General features: G+C 59.1%; 3 protein-coding genes across 3 annotated transcripts; all 3 read right to left on the bottom strand.

Moving 5' to 3' along the window:
• Positions 1–99: 99 nt before the first annotated feature.
• JKF63_04141 (uncharacterized protein) lies at positions 100–1,728 on the bottom strand (the record flags this gene model as incomplete). Its single annotated transcript, XM_067900134.1, has 1 exon — positions 100–1,728. One exon carries the CDS (start codon positions 1,726–1,728, stop codon positions 100–102), a length of 1,629 nt encoding a protein of 542 aa, XP_067756318.1.
• Positions 1,729–4,726: 2,998 nt separating this feature from the next.
• JKF63_04140 (uncharacterized protein) lies at positions 4,727–9,412 on the bottom strand (the record flags this gene model as incomplete). The annotated part of the gene is made up of 1 exon (XM_067900133.1): positions 4,727–9,412. One exon carries the CDS (start codon positions 9,410–9,412, stop codon positions 4,727–4,729), a length of 4,686 nt encoding a protein of 1,561 aa, XP_067756317.1.
• Positions 9,413–12,135: 2,723 nt separating this feature from the next.
• JKF63_04139 (uncharacterized protein) lies at positions 12,136–17,247 on the bottom strand (the record flags this gene model as incomplete). The annotated part of the gene is made up of 1 exon (XM_067900132.1): positions 12,136–17,247. One exon carries the CDS (start codon positions 17,245–17,247, stop codon positions 12,136–12,138), a length of 5,112 nt encoding a protein of 1,703 aa, XP_067756316.1.
• Between the last annotated feature and the right edge of the window lie 1,348 nt (positions 17,248–18,595).

The following is an 18,595-nucleotide window of genomic DNA, read 5'->3' as shown; positions in this document are numbered from 1 at the left end:
GACCAGTTGTGTCGACGCGGCCCTCTTTTTTTGGTGATATTAGCGTACACACATAACGGGAGGGCGAGAGAGGGGAGTTTGGGGGGGGGGGGCGGAGGGCTAAACGGACGCCTCATCGGGCAGAAGACCGTCCTTGAAGCACTGCTTCAACAGTGTCTGCAAATCCACGCACAAGTCAGACCCATAGTGCAGGAGTAACGCGTGCAGTTGACGGCCTTGCTCCATCGTGATGGGACGCACGCGCTTTCCGGTGACGGGGTCGATCAGTTCATCCTCCTGCTCCACCACCACCTTGACCATCCCAAGGGCTTGAGTGAAAATGCTTTGCAGTGACCTTTTCGGGACGTAAATCCGGAGGTTTACGACAATGTCGAGTATATTGAGTATTACGTGCATTGTTGGGAACGTGGCTTCTTGCAGGCGACAGCCCACCTGCTCACCCATGGCCCGCAGCTTCTGCCGGGTCGGCTCCGCTTGCAGGGCATTGCGGCCCGAGTCGCTGACGCGGTTATAGCACGTACGGATCGATATCAGCGCAGAATGAACCATATGTTGATTGAGCTCATCAGCGGTGCAGATGCGCTCGACAAGTCGCTCACACACCTCCAGACGAAGAAGGTTAAATTTTCGAAGCACCTGTGAAAGTGTTGCACACTCCTGCGGTGTGAACTCGCTCACGTGATTAGTTGCCCGCACGGCGAGCGACTGAATCGGTGGTGGTGCCATGTCATGCGTCGTGTAGCACTGCAAAATCCCAAGAAGTGATGGCAAATCAAAATCGTTGGCAAGAACTGCCACTCGGCGTGTCATGGCGCTGAGGATCTTTCGACGCACATCGAGCGTCTCCTTCGCGCAGCCACGACGCGTCTTGAACAGCTTAGTGGAGAGGGCCTTTATGGTAGCCATGTCGATGGTTTCATAGTTCCTCAACGTCAGCAGCGACTTCTCCATTCGATTCCACAGATGCCGATTGTAAAAGTTTGCGGTGATCATGTGCGTCGTCACGTACAGCACGTCATCCGGGGCCAAGACGCCTTCGCTGTCGCGGCGCAGGAGTTCCACTGTTAAGACACGCATCAACGACGTATACTGAGCCACCTCGATCCAGTCCCGCGACTTCAATGAAGTGGCGTAGTAGAGAGTCCGACGCAACTCGTGCATGCCAGCCCGCTGCACCACCGCCGGCGACCGCATTTGTTCAACCAAAACCTCAACCTCACTCGTGGTTATCTCCTTCAGTTCGTCAATCATCTCATCAATGCCCTCTGCTGTGAGAATGTCTGCCCCAGTACCTAGTGCCTCTTGGGCCTTCTTCTGCTGTAGCAACTCATCTGCCTTGGAAAGTGTCTCGGAGATGACGTCGCAATGCCCAGTGAGCGCTGTCGTCGGCAGCGTCAGTCCCTTGCCGGAGGCGCCAGAGCCTGGGCTGTATGTGACTGCAATGATTCCCTCCTGTGGAGCCTGCTGCGACTGCTCCATCATAGCAGAGTCGTGTGCTGCGGGTGTAGATCCTGGGTACGAGTTGGTGGTGGTGGACTGCCAACGTTGTGGTGTTGTGTGTGCTTGCGAAGTGATGGCAGCAACGGCGCCAACTGTCGTGAACGAGGAAGAGACGAGAGACGTGGTCAACGTTCTACGGAGAAGCACGGACGCTTCCGTGGTCGACAAGTTTGTTGGGAAAGCATGTGCCACGCAAACAGGTGCTCGGCGCATGGACGTGCGCAACATCCTCATGGGGACCATCTCTGCTCAGAAGTACCCACGTGCACTTTTTTTTTTCGTGTCGTTTGAACTTTGTAGTTTTATATGTTTCGTTGCCCGACTGTGGCGCGCTCATCGGAAGCCGTGATGCGGTTTAAGACGCGTGAAAGGGAGAGCAAAGAAATATGAGCCAAGGAGGGGAGGAGAGCGCGTGATGCAGAGGTAGTGAGATGGAGGGAGGGAGGGGGAGAGGGGGGGGGGGCAAGATGGGTGATCCTTGTCGGTATGAACATGTTTGCCTCTCAAGGACGAGTCACTGGACTGCACACGAGCACAGACGCACTTGCAACGACATTCGTGCCCCTCTATCTGCTGACACTCTTCTTGGGAAATCGATGCCGTGGCATTGAATGGGCAAGTTGAAGTCGCCGCAGACGTTTAGCGCGGTCCTCTCGCCAGCATGGCCGCAAGTATGGCCACACTTTCCTTGCATGTTTCTGCCGCCGTTACTGTTGTCTGGCAGATCTCCTTCCGAGGAGGAGGGCGTGAACGAGAGGGTGGGTGGGTGGGGGTGAATGTAAAGCAAGCAAGCCCAGAGTCAGTGCATACGCCAAGACAAGCGTGTACACGGTCGAACACAAAAACGGTGCAGATACTTCGGTGTGCCAGTTGCAAAGAAATGGGCACACCCCTTCAAGGGGTGTGGAGCATGCTTCTCCTGAGCCTCTTGATCGTTTGTTGATTCCTCCTCTACGCGACGTCGAAAAAAAAAAAAACGAGGCGAGAGACACGCATTGTATAAGATGCTGGCGACGCTTAGATGCCCAAAAAAGAAAAAAACAGCGTAGGGGTTGGAGATGCACGGGATAGGGGACGAGGGGTGATAGCGGCACATTCCTACGTACACAGAAACGCCCGTCTATATGTCCCTAGGCAATGACGCAGCCCCCAATTCCCAGTCCCGCATGCCAATCCAACTCCCACGCTCACCCATACTTACACGCTCGTACGTCACTCCTCTCCAGACACAATAAGTTGCCATAAGGAGGAGAGGGGGACACGGATATGAAGGAAAAAAAAGCGTAAAAAAAAGGAGCACGGAGAAACGAAACCTACAGCAGCAAAAAAAAATGTTGACATCGCCGCCACCGTTCCCCCCCGCCCCCGCTCCACCTCTCTCATTCTGAGGAGGAGAAAAAAAAAGTTACTCCCAGTCAAATATACAAGAAATGGCAGAATTGGGAGAGGGGTGCGGACGGGCGGGGGAGGAGGAGGAGGAGTGGACCTCACCGCCAACCAAAACAAAGGAAAAAACGTAAGCACGAAAGTGGGAAAAAAAAGAGAGGTCCAAAGATGCATATTAGCGAATTCACGCGCCATACGAGTATACACCCCAATCATACATATCCGCTGGGTGGGCGGGTTGGGGAGGGAGGGAAGGGGGTTGAGGTGGTCGGCGCGAATCACAGCTATGCCTGATCACAACAAGATAGTTACCTCCCCTACGCGGCAAGTTACTTAAATATACGCGTAGAGCCTGGAAAAGCGCACAGTCTCCAACTCCGAAGCACACATTCCCTCACTCCTACAACGCATATGCCCATCGCCTACTAGCACCACCACGCACCCCGGGCACACCGCACGACCTGGCATGTGCGCAGACACACACGCGTGGTATCAAGCACAGCGGACACACGCACACGCACACGTGCATGCGTCGCGAGATGGCCAACTCAGTCGCTTCACCACCGCCCTTGCCTAAAAGCCTCTACACACACACACACACACACGCTAAGCAGCCACACACATTATAGCCAGCGCAACGCCGTGCATCCCTCTCGGGCTAGTTGAAGTTCTACCCAGTGAGAGGCATTGAGGGCTGGGTGAGATACGCTCGAGTCACGCCAGCACTTCCCCCACCACCTTGACAACGCAAACATCCTCACAAACGCAGGTCGCACCGACGCAACGTCACACGAGGCTTTGCTGCCGACATTAGCACTACCGATGCAGAGCTCTGAACTCCATACGGTGTAGGGCACTTGACCCTGTCACCAGGTGAAGTGACTCCGCATTGGCAAAGAGGATCGGAAGGAAAAGGGGGGAGAAGGAAGGGGCTAGTGTGACGAGGATACTGAACGCCCTCTCCCATGCCGTGGTGTCGCAGACAAAGGTGCGTCCCACGTCGTCCAGGTGAAGGCGAGATTCAGCAAAGAAGAAAAAAGAGCAGTCGTTGGGTACAGGGGAAGGAAGAGACTAGTGTGCCTGCAGCATGCTTGTGTGCCCCTTCGTGTGAAGTGTTCCGCGCGCGGACGTCGCATCGAAAGCGTGACGAGGTACCTCCCAGCCACATTTTATTCTCTGCGCTCCTTCTGACATCGACCCCCTTCGGGTGCACCGGTTGTTACGTCAGGCGCTTGCACGTGGAGAGGCGCACCATGCGTCGAGGATCGCACAGACATACATACACACCGAGAGCCCGTCAAGTGCAGTACTCCGCAGTAGAGGAGCGAAGGGTAGGTGCAATTATGTATTCGGCGACACCGCGCACAATAGCGCATCCGTGGCGGTAACTTCAAATCGGGGTGGAGAACAGCTGCGCGTAGCACCCGCCGTTTCTGGACGCTTCCTTGGTTTCATGCCCACCGCGCCAACTCCAAAAGCAGCGGGTGCAGCACACCCAGCAACAGCAAGTCGGTACATGCCAGGGCCCCCATCACTGTAGAGCTGTCCATGTCGCAGCTACGCGGCTGATTAGGAAGGCAGCGACGGGCGCACGGCAACTGAGTGATCATGCGTTCTCCCCTCCCCCTCTCAGCACATCAGCCTCCATAACACCGGTGCGCAGAAAACATAGCTGGTCTGTGACATCCAAACGAGTCTGGCAGCGGCTTTTGGTCCCAGTACCGATATCAGCGGCAGCCGTAAGGATAGGGCGGCGCGTCAGAACGCCACAGCCCCTCTTATGGGACACCTCTGCTGGTGGGGGCTGCGGATGCTGCCCTCCCTGGCGGCATGTCTTCAGCTAGCCTCCATGTACAGTGGAGTGGACACCAATGGGCCCTATAAAGGCACTCGTGAAGTTCCCATACGCGCGCCGAGCGCACCCCGACCCTTGAATGGTCTCCCATGAAACCGCCGTGCGGCGTTGCAACGCGCCCAGGGCGGCTTTGACGGCGGGTGATGTCTCTCCCAACCGCCTATACACCCCGCCCTGTGCCACCGCTACATCGCCGTCGTTGATGCCCGCGGAGCCTCGTAGACTCCACACCGGTGGCCCTCGCCACTTCAACGCCGACGCGATTGCACGATCCATCTTCACCCTGTAGGGGTTATGGTAGTCTCCAAGGGTATAGCCCTCTTCCTCCAGCCGCTGCGGAACTACATCCCCGCTGAAGCTCAACGGAACTCGTCTGATTCGCACGTGCTTTCCATCAACAGCGTCTACGCCTCGCTCAGATACCCCCACAGCAGCCTGCATACACGCTCGGTTTCCGCAATCCACGTCCCCTGCATTGCTAGAGACGCTTGCCGCGTGCCCCATCCGGGTGCGCAATGCATCTCTCAACACCGTGCTCGACGTTGTTTGAGGAAGGGGCTCTTTGGGTTCGTCGGTTAGGGACGAGCGGCTGGCTGCCACGGGCGACTCGAGGATCTCCACCGCGTTGTGGGCCTCAAAATCCTCGTGATACCGCTGTGCCGAAGGAAACTCTGCAGGCGTTTCCTTATCCGCAATAACTTCTACTGGCACTGAAGCAGCGGGCTGGGGATGCGTGGAAGTCATGGTCGATGTCGGATCATCCGACCCTGCGGCGAAGAGTTCGCTTCCCCTGTGGTTGAGTGCCTGGATGGGGACATCCAAACTGGTTCTGGCGTGACCGGCGCGTGTGCTGGGGGGTAGGGGCACATACCTGCACAGGATGAGCCGCTTGTAGGGCTGCCCGTCACTGCCAACAATTGTCTTGTAGTGGTAAGCGTAATGCGTTTGCGTGCAGGAGGGACTGAGGCAAGGTCTGTCCTCCTCCTCACGAGTAGAGAGAGACGATGTAGAGGGAGGTGGACTGAGGAACCGCCGCGTGTCTTGGTTCTCGGGACAGTCCTCCAGCGCGCCCTCCGGCAGGTGCTGCATTTGGGGGTGCTCGTGCTGGCAGCCGTGAGGACAGGAGTCCATGTCGGTCAGCTCATATGGAACGCACGCGGAACGGCTCTCCAGTACGCTGGTGCTGGGGGCGGTGGGGAAGGGTAGCGCTGACCGAAGCAGCGCAGCGTCCGGGGAGTGGCGTGCCGAATCGGGACAGTCTTGGGAGCTGGAACATGACGAAGATGGTGCACTGGGCTGCAGGCCGGCTGGATCATGCACCAGTAGGCTACACACCACCTCCTCCCGGCCAGCTAAGTCGCTGGCAGCGGTGCGCGTTATCGATTCTGGCGCAGTCCCGGTGGGGGAGAAGTTGTCAGTGGCGCTCGTGGCGGTGATGGCGCAAGTGATGCCGAGCGTGTTGCTACTGTAGTCGTTGCCGGAGCTGCGGTCGCGGGTCGAGTCGGGCGCGGAGGAAGTGTTGGAGTGGGCAGACAGCTGCGTGTCACAGGACGTCCCCATGGCAGAGTGCACCTCACTGCAGGGAGGCTGCTTCTCTGTAAAGACCACCCTCTGCCGTGCTCCACGACGACTGTTCTCCGAGCTGATTGTGTAGCTCACGTTGATCTCGTCGTGCCCATCGGCACCCACGTCCTGGCAAATGTGATCAACAGCGACTTGACTACCAGGTACAATGTCGGCATCACCGACACCGGCAGACTGCGTCTCTGCAGTAGCCTCGCTAGTCGTGGCCGCGGCGGGTAAAGCGGCAGCAGCCGGTGTTGAGTCCACAGCGTGCCGGTCGGTTGTAATAGGCTCTGAGGGTAGAGGAAATGGGTGGAGAGACCTTCCCGAGACCCTATGCCCGCAGGCCAGCGCAGCGGCAGCATCAACCTCAGTCTCCGCGAAGAAGGCCGGGCGGTGCTTTTCAGGTGTGTCCTGCGAGGAGCAGGAGACCGCATCCGATGACGCGGTGGGAAACAACGGAGCGGACCGCCGCACATGCGGCGACACTTCTGAAGCGGCATCCTCCGTCCCATAAACAGCTGCGGAGGCTGTCTTGTGCCCCGATGTTGCTGCGCCACCCACTGCATCAAGTACGGCGTGCTGCTCGACCGATGACATCAGCAGCGGCAGCGATGAACGCTGGCGAAGGTGTGAACTGGTGCTGCGTATACTGGCCTGTCGCACACGGTCGCGTGCCGTGGACGTGTCTGCGGCCAGCGAGCTGTGATAGTTTGTGCCACCGTCATCGCTGCCCTCGGCTTTCTGGCTGAGAGAGCGGCTGGAAGAGCGACATCTCGCATCTTGGATAGTGGGGGGCGCGTCTGTAAGAACCCTCTTTGCCTCCGCAGAGCGACGCTGCGCGAACTCGATCACGGTTTTCTCAAAGGGAGCGCGTGGCTTCGAGCCGAGCACCTCGTCATCCCAGCCGACAGAGAGCTCCTTGAGAATAGACGATTCGGAGCTGATGGCTTCTATAAGACACTTTGTTCGGCTGATCGGATTCCTTGTGCGCTTGGGGGGATATAGCGGAGGTCGCTCGAAACGCTGCGCAGACTCCGTCGTGCTGGTGAGAGCCGATCGCGCGGAGGGCGTGCAAATAGACGGGGTGCTCTCATGACGACTTGTGGTAGGTGTGCCACTTTCACTGGACGCCGAGATATGCGAAAATGATGCCCATGCCTTGATATTGTTGGCGTCACCGAGATTGCTGCTCATCTGGCTTGCCTCTGACCCGTCCTTGTAGAGGTCATCCGCAGCCCTGTCACGCGGGTGCAGTGAGCAAGAAGCGCAAGCCTGCACCAAAGGCGCGTTCTGCAGCACGTTTCGAATCCTTCTACGCGGCGAGTGCGCGGTCGATTGACAACCTGTACAAGTGACACTCACCTCCACAGCGGTTTCAACGGGCGTGGTGGAGTGGGGTCGAGACTCGCTGACGGTGGCGCTGTTGTTGTCCCTGGTGTTCCCGGGGGGCACCACACTGTGCCCCCTCTCCGCCCCCGCTGCATTCGCAGTGCCGGGAAGCGCCGCATAGGATACAGCAATACCGCCGGCTGCCGCCTGAGGCTGATTCATAACTGGCGGCATGGCAGTGTGCATCGGCAGACATTCGATCTGCAGTTTCTTCGTCCACAAAGCGGCCACGTACTGCAGCTCGCCCCCCACGAGATTGGCATAGTACGCTCGCTGCGCAGGAGTGAGTGAGAAGCCCGAGGCAGGCTCACCACCCCGCGAGGCTTCTTGGTAGTCCACATCCAGACTCATTTGTACAGAAAGCAAGATCTCTACCGCGCTGGTGAAGTGCTGGTGCACCTCTGCCTGCAGCCGCGCAGCGAGGATGCGTTGCTGAACGCGCGGTAGGTTCCACTCCCCCGACGCAGGGCCTATCTCGATTCCAGCTGCCCCGGCAGCGGCTTGGGGTGTGAAAGGGATCACCACCGCATGCTCCTCAGACGTCTCATCTTCTTTGAATAACGGGCCGCTCTCGGTGTCCTTGTCGTCCACGCCAGGCTCGCCTGACTGGTAACCGTTTGTGCCGGAGACAGCTGCATCCACGCGGGTTCCCTGTGCGTACGCCTGCCCTGCCTGAGGTGAAAAGCCAGTTGAGGCCTGTCGCGGCTGCTGCTGCGGCACCACTGCCGTCGAGCGACCACGAATGTGCTGTGTAACCTTCACACCCGCGTCCCCCACAGCGACGTCCTTTAGCTCACCCATCGTAGAGGGGCAGCGCGGTCCCGTAGCAGATGGAGGGGGACGCCGGCAACTCGGCGAGAGTGACGCAACGCCTCGCGCGGCGCTTTTGTTCGACATGCATGCCGACCGTGCCGGCGCGGTTGGAGAGCGACTGTTTCCAGACCCCAGCACGAGAGCCGGGTCGCCACTTGGCTTCACCAGCTGTGAATCCGACAAGGAGGCGTACGTGAAGCTTGCTGCCCGAGGACGGGCGTTGAGGGCCTTGTTACTGAAGAGGCATATCTGCGCCGCGGTCGCTACGGGCGGGGTCGTCGTCGGACTCAGGACGGAGGAACCCAGCTCATTCTCGCTTCGCACAGACGCCACGCCCCCCGGTTCATGCGCTACTGCACTTTCGGGTGCCATTAGCTGCGGATCACCCCTCCCCGGCGCCGCTGAGGACAGTCGATCATAAAAGAAGTTGCTCTGCACGTCGTGGCCGCGGCTCGGCAGAGGGTGGGGATGCTGCAGTCGCTGCCGCTGAGCGGCCAAGAGGAAGCGAGAGCGCAGCGCCGGGTGTGGTACGGAGAGGCTGTTCGTGGTGCCAGATGAGGTGGCCGCGGCGCTGGAAAAGCGGGTAAAGATGAATAAGCGACCCTTCCGCGCCTGCAAAGACGCGTCGGCATTCGTGTCGCAGAGGCCAGCCGCAGTGGACAGAGCCGGGTCAATCGCCTTCGAAGCGACAGCGGCGGCCGCAGCAGGCGGTCTTGCAAACTGTGTATAGGTGCTACCTAGCCCGTCGCCCTGTATTTTCGACGGCAGCTGATGCACGGCGGACTCGTCGCGGTGACCGCTGTCTGCCGTCGCCGAGAACTTCGAGGGCCGGCTTGCAGCAGCAGCTGATGTGGCAGCGTCGTCGAACTGGTTGCAGTCGGTGCCTGTAGTATCAAGTGACATGTCGTGCCCTGAGTGCTTTCGCCGTGGGGTCCGCACGCATTCACGACTGCCACACCGGCCAGCGGCATTCCGCGGCGATTGGACGCTTGAAGTCTCCATTACAACTGCTGCGAATGGATTCTATCAAGTTGTTCAGAAGTGAGAGAAGACCAACCAGCAACGCGTCAGGAGGGGGTGAATGCGGAGATGGGGGGGGGGGGGATCCCAACCTACGAGTGAGCATGCAGGTGCTCTCTGACGCGGTGCTCAGCTGGGTGACAACTCCCCCCCCAAGGAGGAGAGGGGCTTGTGATAACTGGCAAGTGGTGGCTTTGCACGCACCCGCCAAAATCGTCACGTCAGAGAAGATAGGCAGGCAGACAGGCAGACACACACACTCGCACACGGCTGGCTCGTATACGCCAGGTGAGAGAGTATGGGACGGGAGGGAAGTAGAAGCGCAGACAAATGCTAATCACGCACAAACGCACACACACACACACACACGTACATGAACGCACAACTGAGATCAAGAACCAAAGTTACGAGAGAGGGGATGGCGCGCTGAGCTGGGCAAACGGGTAAGTGAGTCTGCACACACGCCGGATCAGGTGTGTATGTGCGTGTGTGGACCAGCCCTTATAGCTGATAAATGCATGGGAACCGGTGGTGGAAAAGGAGAGAGAGGAGAGGCGTGGGTGGTTACGGCACGGCGCAGGAGGAGCTGCAAAGAAAAAAAAGCTAGCTGGCGGGTGGACAAGTTTACACATGTGGTGCGCGGTTGCACAAGCTCCTGAAGCGGACGGGAACGGAGGGGGTTGCATGGAAGTGCTGCAAGATCACCCCCGCCTTGATACCTTTGCCCACGACACACACCTGCGCACACCACGCCCCCCCCCTCCCCTTCTCCACGCGCACCTGTACGGGTGCGTTCTCCGGAACGTACATTCGTCTCCATAGATGTGGATATGTGCGGACCTTCTCCAACACCATGAAAGGCATCGGTGGTAAAGAGTGTGCCCGGACGTGGCATGCAGACGCTACTGTTGCACTGCGCTTTCTTTTGATGCTTTTATCGTTGTCACTATACACAACACCGGTAGTAGTCGTAGCCAAACACCTAATGTACATCACTGACATCCGCATTGCCCGCCCCCCTCTCCTCTCATAGATTGGGCAGGAAGGAGTCGGGTCAAAAGAAAAGGGCGCACAAGCACCTACATCTAGATATGTATTGACACACCTGCTAAGACACGCCGGCACACAGGCGGATAGAGGAGCCCACACGAGCATCAGTCAAACAAACAAACAGAAGAAAGACACGAACACAAGAAGAAATGCAAAAAAAAAGCGTCAGAGAGCCCCCGTCCCCCTCCTATGAAACAAAATACAGACCACCGTTTTAGTGTACATACAGATTGCAGTGGTGGGTGCCACATCTCGTTCGGCGGTTTCAAACATCCACGCCACCGCCAAATCCGAGACAAACCCTCACGGAGCTCTCAGAATGCAGGGCAGTGGGTCTTCGTCGCACATCTGCTGCCCTACAACGCATATGCCCATCGCCTACTAGCACCACCACGCACCCCGTGCACACCGCACGACCTGGCATGTGCGCAGACACACCCGCGTGGTATCAAGCACAGCGGACACACGCACACGCACACGTGCATGCGTCGCGAGATGGCCAACTCAGTCGCTTCACCACCGCCCTTGCCTAAAAGCCTCTACACACACACACACGCTAAGCAGCCACACACATTATAGCCAGCGCAACGCCGTGCATCCCTCTCGGGCTAGTTGAAGTTCTACCCAGTGAGAGGCATTGAGGGCTGGGTGAGATACGCTCGAGTCACGCCAGCACTTCCCCCACCACCTTGACAACGCAAACATCCTCACAAACGCAGGTCGCACCGACGCAACGTCACACGAGGCTTTGCTGCCGACATTAGCACTACCGATGCAGAGCTCTGAACTCCATACGGTGTAGGGCACTTGACCCTGTCACCAGGTGAAGTGACTCCGCATTGGCAAAGAGGATCGGAAGGAAAAGGGGGGAGAAGGAAGGGGCTAGTGTGACGAGGATACTGAACGCCCTCTCCCATGTCGTGGTGACGCAGACAGAGGTGCGTCCCACGTCGTCCAGGTGAAGGCGAGATTCAGCAAAGAAGAAAAAAGAGCAGTCGTTGGGTACAGGGGAAGGAAGAGACCAGTGTGCCTGCAGCATGCTTGTGTGCCCCTTCGTGTGAAGTGTTCCGCGCGCGGACGTCGCATCGAAAGCGTGACGAGGTACCTCCCAGCCACATTTTATTCTCTGCGCTCCTTCTGACATCGACCCCCTTCGGGTGCACCGGTTGTTACGTCAGGCGCTTGCACGTGGAGAGGCGCACCATGCGTCGAGGATCGCACAGACATACATACACACCGAGAGCCCGTCAAGTGCAGTACTCCGCAGCAGAGGAGCGAAGGGTAGGTGCAATTATGTATTCGGCGACACCGCGCACAATAGCGCATCCGTGGCGGTGGCTTCAAATCGGGGTGGAGAACAGCTGCGCGTAGCACCCGCCGTTTCTGGACGCTTCCTTGGTTTCATGCCCACCGCGCCAACTCCAAAAGCAGCGGGTGCAGCACACCCAGCAACAGCAAGTCGGTACATGCCAGGGCCCCCATCACTGTAGAGCTGTCCATGTCGCAGCTACGCGGCTGATTAGGAAGGCAGCGACGGGCGCACGGCAACTGAGTGATCATGCGTTCTCCCCTCCCCCTCTCAGCACATCAGCCTCCATAACACCGGTGCGCAGAAAACATAGCTGGTCTGTGACATCCAAACGAGTCTGGCAGCGGCTTTTGGTCCCAGTACCGATATCAGCGGCAGCCGTAAGGATAGGGCGGCGCGTCAGAACGCCACAGCCCCTCTTCTGGGACACCTCTGCTGGTGGGGGCTGCGGATGCTGCCCTCCCTGGCGGCATGTCTTCAGCGAGCCTCCATGTGCAGTGGAGTGGACACCAACGAGCCCTATAAAGGCACTCGTGAAGTTCCCATACGCGCGCCGAGCGCACTCCGACCCTTGAATGGTCTCCCATGAAACCGCCGTGCTGCGTTGCAACGCGCCCGGGGCGGCTTCGGCGGCGGGTGATGTCTCTCCCAACCGCCCACACGCACCGCCCTGTGCCACCGCTACATCGCCGTCGTTGATGCCCGCGGAGCCTCGTAGACTCCACACCGGTGGCCCTCGCCACTTCAACGCCGACGCGATTGCACGATCCATCTTCACCCTGTAGGGATTATGGTAGTCTCCAAGGGTATAGCCCTCTTCCTCCAGCCACTGCTGAACTACATCCCCGCTGAAGCTGAACGGAACTCGTCTGATTCGCACGTGCTTTCCATCAACAGCGTCTACGCCTCGCTCAGATACCCCCACAGCAGCCTGCATACACGCTCGGTTTCCGCAATCCACGTCCCCTGCATTGCAAGAGACGCTTGCCGCGTGCCCCATCCGGGTGCGCAATGCATCTCTCAACACCGTGCTCGACGTTGTTTGAGGAAGGGGCTCTTTGGGTTCGTCGGTTAGGGACGAGCGGCTGGCTGCCACGGGCGACTCGAGGATCTCCACCGCGTTGTGGGCCTCAAAATCCTCGTGATACCGCTGTGCCGAAGGAAACTCTGCAGGCGTTTCCTTATCCGCAATAACTTCTACTGGCACTGAAGCAGCGGGCTGGGGATGCGTGGAAGTCATGGTCGATGTCGGATCATCCGACCCTGCGGCGAAGAGTTCGCTTCCCCTGTGGTTGAGTGCCTGGATGGGGACATCCAAACTGGTTCTGGCGTGACCGGCGCGTGTGCTGGGGGGTAGGGGCACATACCTGCACAGGATGAGCCGCTTGTAGGGCTGCCCGTCACTGCCAACAATTGTCTTGTAGTGGTAAGCGTAATGCGTTTGCGTGCAGGAGGGACTGAGGCAAGGTCTGTCCTCCTCCTCACGAGTAGAGAGAGACGATGTAGAGGGAGGTGGACTGAGGAACCGCCGCGTGTCTTGGTTCTCTGGACAGTCCTCCAGCGTGCCCTCCAGCAGGTGCTGCATTTGGGGGTGCTCGTGCTGGCAGCCGTGAGGACAGGAGTCCATGTCGGTCAGCTCATATGGAACGCACGCGGAACGGCTCTCCCGTACGCTGGTGCTGGGGGCGGTGGGGAAGGGTAGCGTTGACCGAAGCAGCGCAGCGTCCGGGGAGTGGCGTGCCGAATCGGGACAGTCTTGGGAGCTGGAACATGACGAAGATGGTGCACTGGGCTGCAGGCCGGCTGGATCATGCACCAGTAGGCTACACACCACCTCCTCCCGGCCAGCTAAGTCGCTGGCAGCGGTGCGCGTTATCGATTCTGGCGCAGTCCCGGTGGGGGAGAAGTTGTCAGTGGCGCTCGTGGCGGTGATGGCGCAAGTGATGCCGAGCGTGTTGCTACTGTAGTCGTTGCCGGAGCTGCGGTCGTGGGTCGAGTCGGGCGCGGAGCAAGTGTTCGAGTCAGGCGCGGAGCAAGTGTTGGAGTCGGGCGCGGAGCAAGTGTTGGAGTCGGGCGCGGAGCAAGTGTTGGAGTCGGGCGCGGAGCAAGTGTTCGAGTCAGGCGCGGAGCAAGTGTTCGAGTCGGGCGCGGAGCAAATGTTCGAGTCGACAGACAGCTGCGGGTCACAGGACGTCCCCATGGCAGAGTGCACCTCACTGCAGGGAGGCTGCTTCTCTGTAAAGACCACCCTCTGCCGTGCTCCACGACGACTGTTCTCCGAGCTGATTGTGTAGCTCACGTTGATCTCGTCGTGCCCATCGGCACCCACGTCCTGGCAAATGTGATCAACAGCGACTTGACTACCAGGTACAATGTCGGCATCACCGACACCGGCAGACTGCGTCTCTGCAGTAGCCTCGCTAGTCGTGGCCGCGGCGGGTAAAGCGGCAGCAGCCGGTGTTGAGTCCACAGCGTGCCGGTCGGTTGTAATAGGCTCTGAGGGTAGAGGAAATGGGTGGAGAGACCTTCCCGAGACCCTATGCCCGCAGGCCAGCGCAGCGGCAGCATCAACCTCAGTCTCCGCGAAGAAGGCCGGGCGGTGCTTTTCAGGTGTGTCCTGCGAGGAGCAGGAGACCGCATCCGATGACGCGGTGGGAAACAACGGAGCGGACCGCCGCACATGCGGCGACACTTCTGAAGCGGCATCCTCCGTCCCATAAACAGCTGCGGAGGCTGTCTTGTGCCCCGATGTTGCTGCGCCACCCACTGCATCAAGTACGGCGTGCTGCTCGACCGATGACATCAGCAGCGGCAGCGATGAACGCTGGCGAAGGTGTGAACTGGTGCTGCGTATACTGGCCTGTCGCACACGGTCGCGTGCCGTGGACGTGTCTGCGGCCAGCGAGCTGTGATAGTTTGTGCCACCGTCATCGCTGCCCTCGGCTTTCTGGCTGAGAGAGCGGCTGGAAGAGCGACATCTCGCATCTTGGATAGTGAGGGGCGCGTCTGTAAGAACCCTCTTTGCCTCCGCAGAGCGACGCTGCGCGAACTCGATCACGGTTTTCTCAAAGGGAGCGCGTGGCTTCGAGCCGAGTTCCTCGTCATCCCAGCCGACAGAGAGCTCCTTGAGAATAGACGATTCAGAGCCGATGGCTTCTATAAGACACTTTGTTCGGCTGATCGGATTCCTTGTGCGCTTGGGGGGATATAGCGGAGGTCGCTCGAAACGCTGCGCAGACTCCGTCGTGCTGGTGAGAGCCGATCGCGCGGAGGGCGTGCAAATAGACGGGGTGCTCTCATGACGACTTGTGGTAGGTGTGCCACTTTCACTGGACGCCGAGATATGCGAAAATGATGCCCATGCCTTGATATTGTTGGCGTCACCGAGATTGCTGCTCATCTGGCTTGCCTCTGACCCGTCCTTGTAGAGGTCATCCGCAGCCCTGTCACGCGGGTGCAGTGAGCAAGAAGCGCAAGCCTGCATCAAAGGCGCGTTCTGCAGCACGTTTCGAATCCTTCTACGCGGCGAGTGCGCGGTCGATTGACAACCTGTACAAGTGACACTCACCTCCACAGCGGTTTCAACGGGCGTGGTGGAGTGGGGTCGAGACTCGCTGACGGTGGCGCTGTTGTTGTCCCTGGTGTTCCCGGGGGGCACCACACTGTGCCCCTTCTCCGCCCCCGCTGCATTCGCAGTGCCGGGAAGCGCCGCATAGGATACAGCAATACCGCCGGCTGCCGCCTGAGGCTGATTCATAACTGGCGGCATGGCAGTGTGCATCGGCAGACATTCGATCTGCAGTTTCTTCGTCCACAAAGCGGCCACGTACTGCAGCTCGCCCCCCACGAGATTGGCATAGTACGCTCGCTGCGCAGGAGTGAGTGAGAAGCCCGAGGCAGGCTCGCCACCCCGCGAGGCTTCTTGGTAGTCCACATCCAGACTCATTTGTACAGAAAGCAAGATCTCTACCGCGCTGGTGAAGTGCTGGTGCACCTCTGCCTGCAGCCGCGCAGCGAGGATGCGTTGCTGAACGCGCGGTAGGTTCCACTCCCCCGACGCAGGGCCTATCTCGATTCCAGCTGCCCCGGCAGCGGCTTGGGGTGTGAAAGGGATCACCACCGCATGCTCCTCAGACGTCTCATCGTCTTTGAATAACGGGCCGCTCTCGGTGTCCTTGTCGTCCACGCGGGTTCCCTGTGCGTACGCCTGCCCTGCCTGAGGTGAAAAGCCAGTTGAGGCCTGTCGCGGCTGCTGCTGCGGCACCACTGCCGTCGAGCGACCACGAATGTGCTGTGTAACCTTCACACCCGCGTCCCCCACAGCGACGTCCTTTAGCTCACCCATCGTAGAGGGGCAGCGCGGTCCCGTAGCAGATGGAGGGGGACGCCGGCAACTCGGCGAGAGTGACGCAACGCCTCGCGCGGCGCTTTTGTTCGACATGCATGCCGACCGTGCCGGCGCGGTTGGAGAGCGACTGTTTCCAGACCCCAGCACGAGAGCCGGGTCGCCACTTGGCTTCACCAGCTGTGAATCCGACAAGGAGGCGTACGTGAAGCTTGCTGCCCGAGGACGGGCGTTGAGGGCCTTGTTACTGAAGAGGCATATCTGCGCCGCGGTCGCTACGGGCGGGGTCGTCGTCGGACTCAGGACGGAGGAACCCAGCTCATTCTCGCTTCGCACAGACGCCACGCCCCCCGGTTCATGCGCTACTGCACTTTCGGGTGCCATTAGCTGCGGATCACCCCTCCCCGGCGCCGCTGAGGACAGTCGATCATAAAAGAAGTTGCTCTGCACGTCGTGGCCGCGGCTCGGCAGAGGGTGGGGATGCTGCAGTCGCTGCCGCTGAGCGGCCAAGAGGAAGCGAGAGCGCAGCGCCGGGTGTGGTACGGAGAGGCTGTTCGTGGTGCCAGATGAGGTGGCCGCGGCGCTGGAAAAGCGGGTAAAGATGAATAAGCGACCCTTCCGCGCCTGCAAAGACGCGTCGGCATTCGTGTCGCAGAGGCCAGCCGCAGTGGACAGAGCCGGGTCAATCGCCTTCGAAGCGACAGCGGCGGCCGCAGCAGGCGGTCTTGCAAACTGTGTATAGGTGCTACCTAGCCCGTCGCCCTGTATTTTCGACGGCAGCTGATGCACGGCGGACTCGTCGCGGTGACCGCTGTCTGCCGTCGCCGAGAACTTCGAGGGCCGGCTTGCAGCAGCAGCTGCTGTGGCAGCGTCGTCGAACTGGTTGCAGTCGGTGCCTGTAGTATCAAGTGACATGTCGTGCCCTGAGTGCTTTCGCCGTGGGGTCCGCACGCATTCACGACTGCCACACCGGCCAGCGGCATTCCGCGGCGATTGAACGCTTGAAGTCTCCATTACAACTGCTGCGAATGGATTCTATCAAGTTGTTCAGAAGTGAGAGAAGACCAACCAGCAACGCGTCAGGAGGGGGTGAATGCGGAGATGGGGGGGGATCCCAACCTACGAGTGAGCATGCAGGTGCTCTCTGACGCGGTGCTCAGCTGGGTGACAACTCCCCCCCCAAGGAGGAGAGGGGCTTGTGATAACTGGCAAGTGGTGGCTTTGCACGCACCCGCCAAAATCGTCACGTCAGAGAAGATAGGCAGGCAGACAGGCAGACACACACGCACACACGCACACGGCTGGCTCGTATACGCCAGGTGAGAGAGTATGGGACGGGAGGGAAGTAGAAGCGCAGACAAATGCTAATCACGCACAAACGCACACACACACACACACACGTACATGAACGCACAACTGAGATCAAGAACCAAAGTTACGAGAGAGGGGATGGCGCGCTGAGCTGGGCAAACGGGTAAGTAAGTCTGCACACACGCCGGATCAGGTGTGTATGTGCGTGTGTGGACCAGCCCTTATAGCTGATAAATGCAGGGGAACCGGTGGTGGAGAAGGAGAGAGAGGAGAGGCGTGGGTGGTTACGGCACGGCGCAGGAGAAGCTGCAAAGAAAAAAAAGCTAGCTGGCGGGTGGACAAGTCTACACATGTGGTGCGCGGTTGCACAAGCTCCTGAAGCGGACGGGAACGGAGGGGGTTGCATGGAAGTGCTGCAAGATCACCCCCGCCTTGATACCTTTGCCCACGACACACACCTGCGCACACCACGCCCCCCCCCTCCCCTTCTCCACGCGCACCTGTACGGGTGCGTTCTCCGGAACGTACATTCGTCTCCATAGATGTGGATATGTGCGGACCTTCTCCAACACCATGAAAGGCATCGGTGGTAAAGAGTGTGCCCGGACGTGGCATGCAGACGCTACTGTTGCACTGCGCTTTCTTTTGATGCTTTTATCGTTGTCACTATACACAACACCGGTAGTAGTCGTAGCCAAACACCTAATGTACATCACTGACATCCGCATTGCCCGCCCCCCCTCTCCTCTCATAGATTGGGCAGGAAGGAGTCGGGTCAAAAGAAAAGGGCGCACAAGCACCTACATCTAGATATGTATTGACACACCTGCTAAGACACGCCGGCACACAGGCGGATAGAGGAGCCCAGACGAGCATCAGTCAAACAAACAAACAGAGGAAAGACACGAACACAAGAAGAAATGCAAAAAAAAAGCGTCAGAGAGCCCCCGTCCCCCTCCTATGAAACAAAATACAGACCACCGTTTTAGTGTACATACAGATTGCAGTGGTGGGTGCCACATCTCGTTCGGCGGCTTCAAACATCCACGCC

Source organism: Porcisia hertigi, chromosome 26 (assembly GCF_017918235.1).
Source record: "Porcisia hertigi strain C119 chromosome 26, whole genome shotgun sequence".
In the NCBI taxonomy this organism is placed as follows: domain Eukaryota; phylum Euglenozoa; class Kinetoplastea; order Trypanosomatida; family Trypanosomatidae; genus Porcisia; species Porcisia hertigi.
The sequence above is the reverse complement of the archived record's forward strand: the minus strand, read 5'-3'. Positions and strand labels throughout refer to the sequence as shown.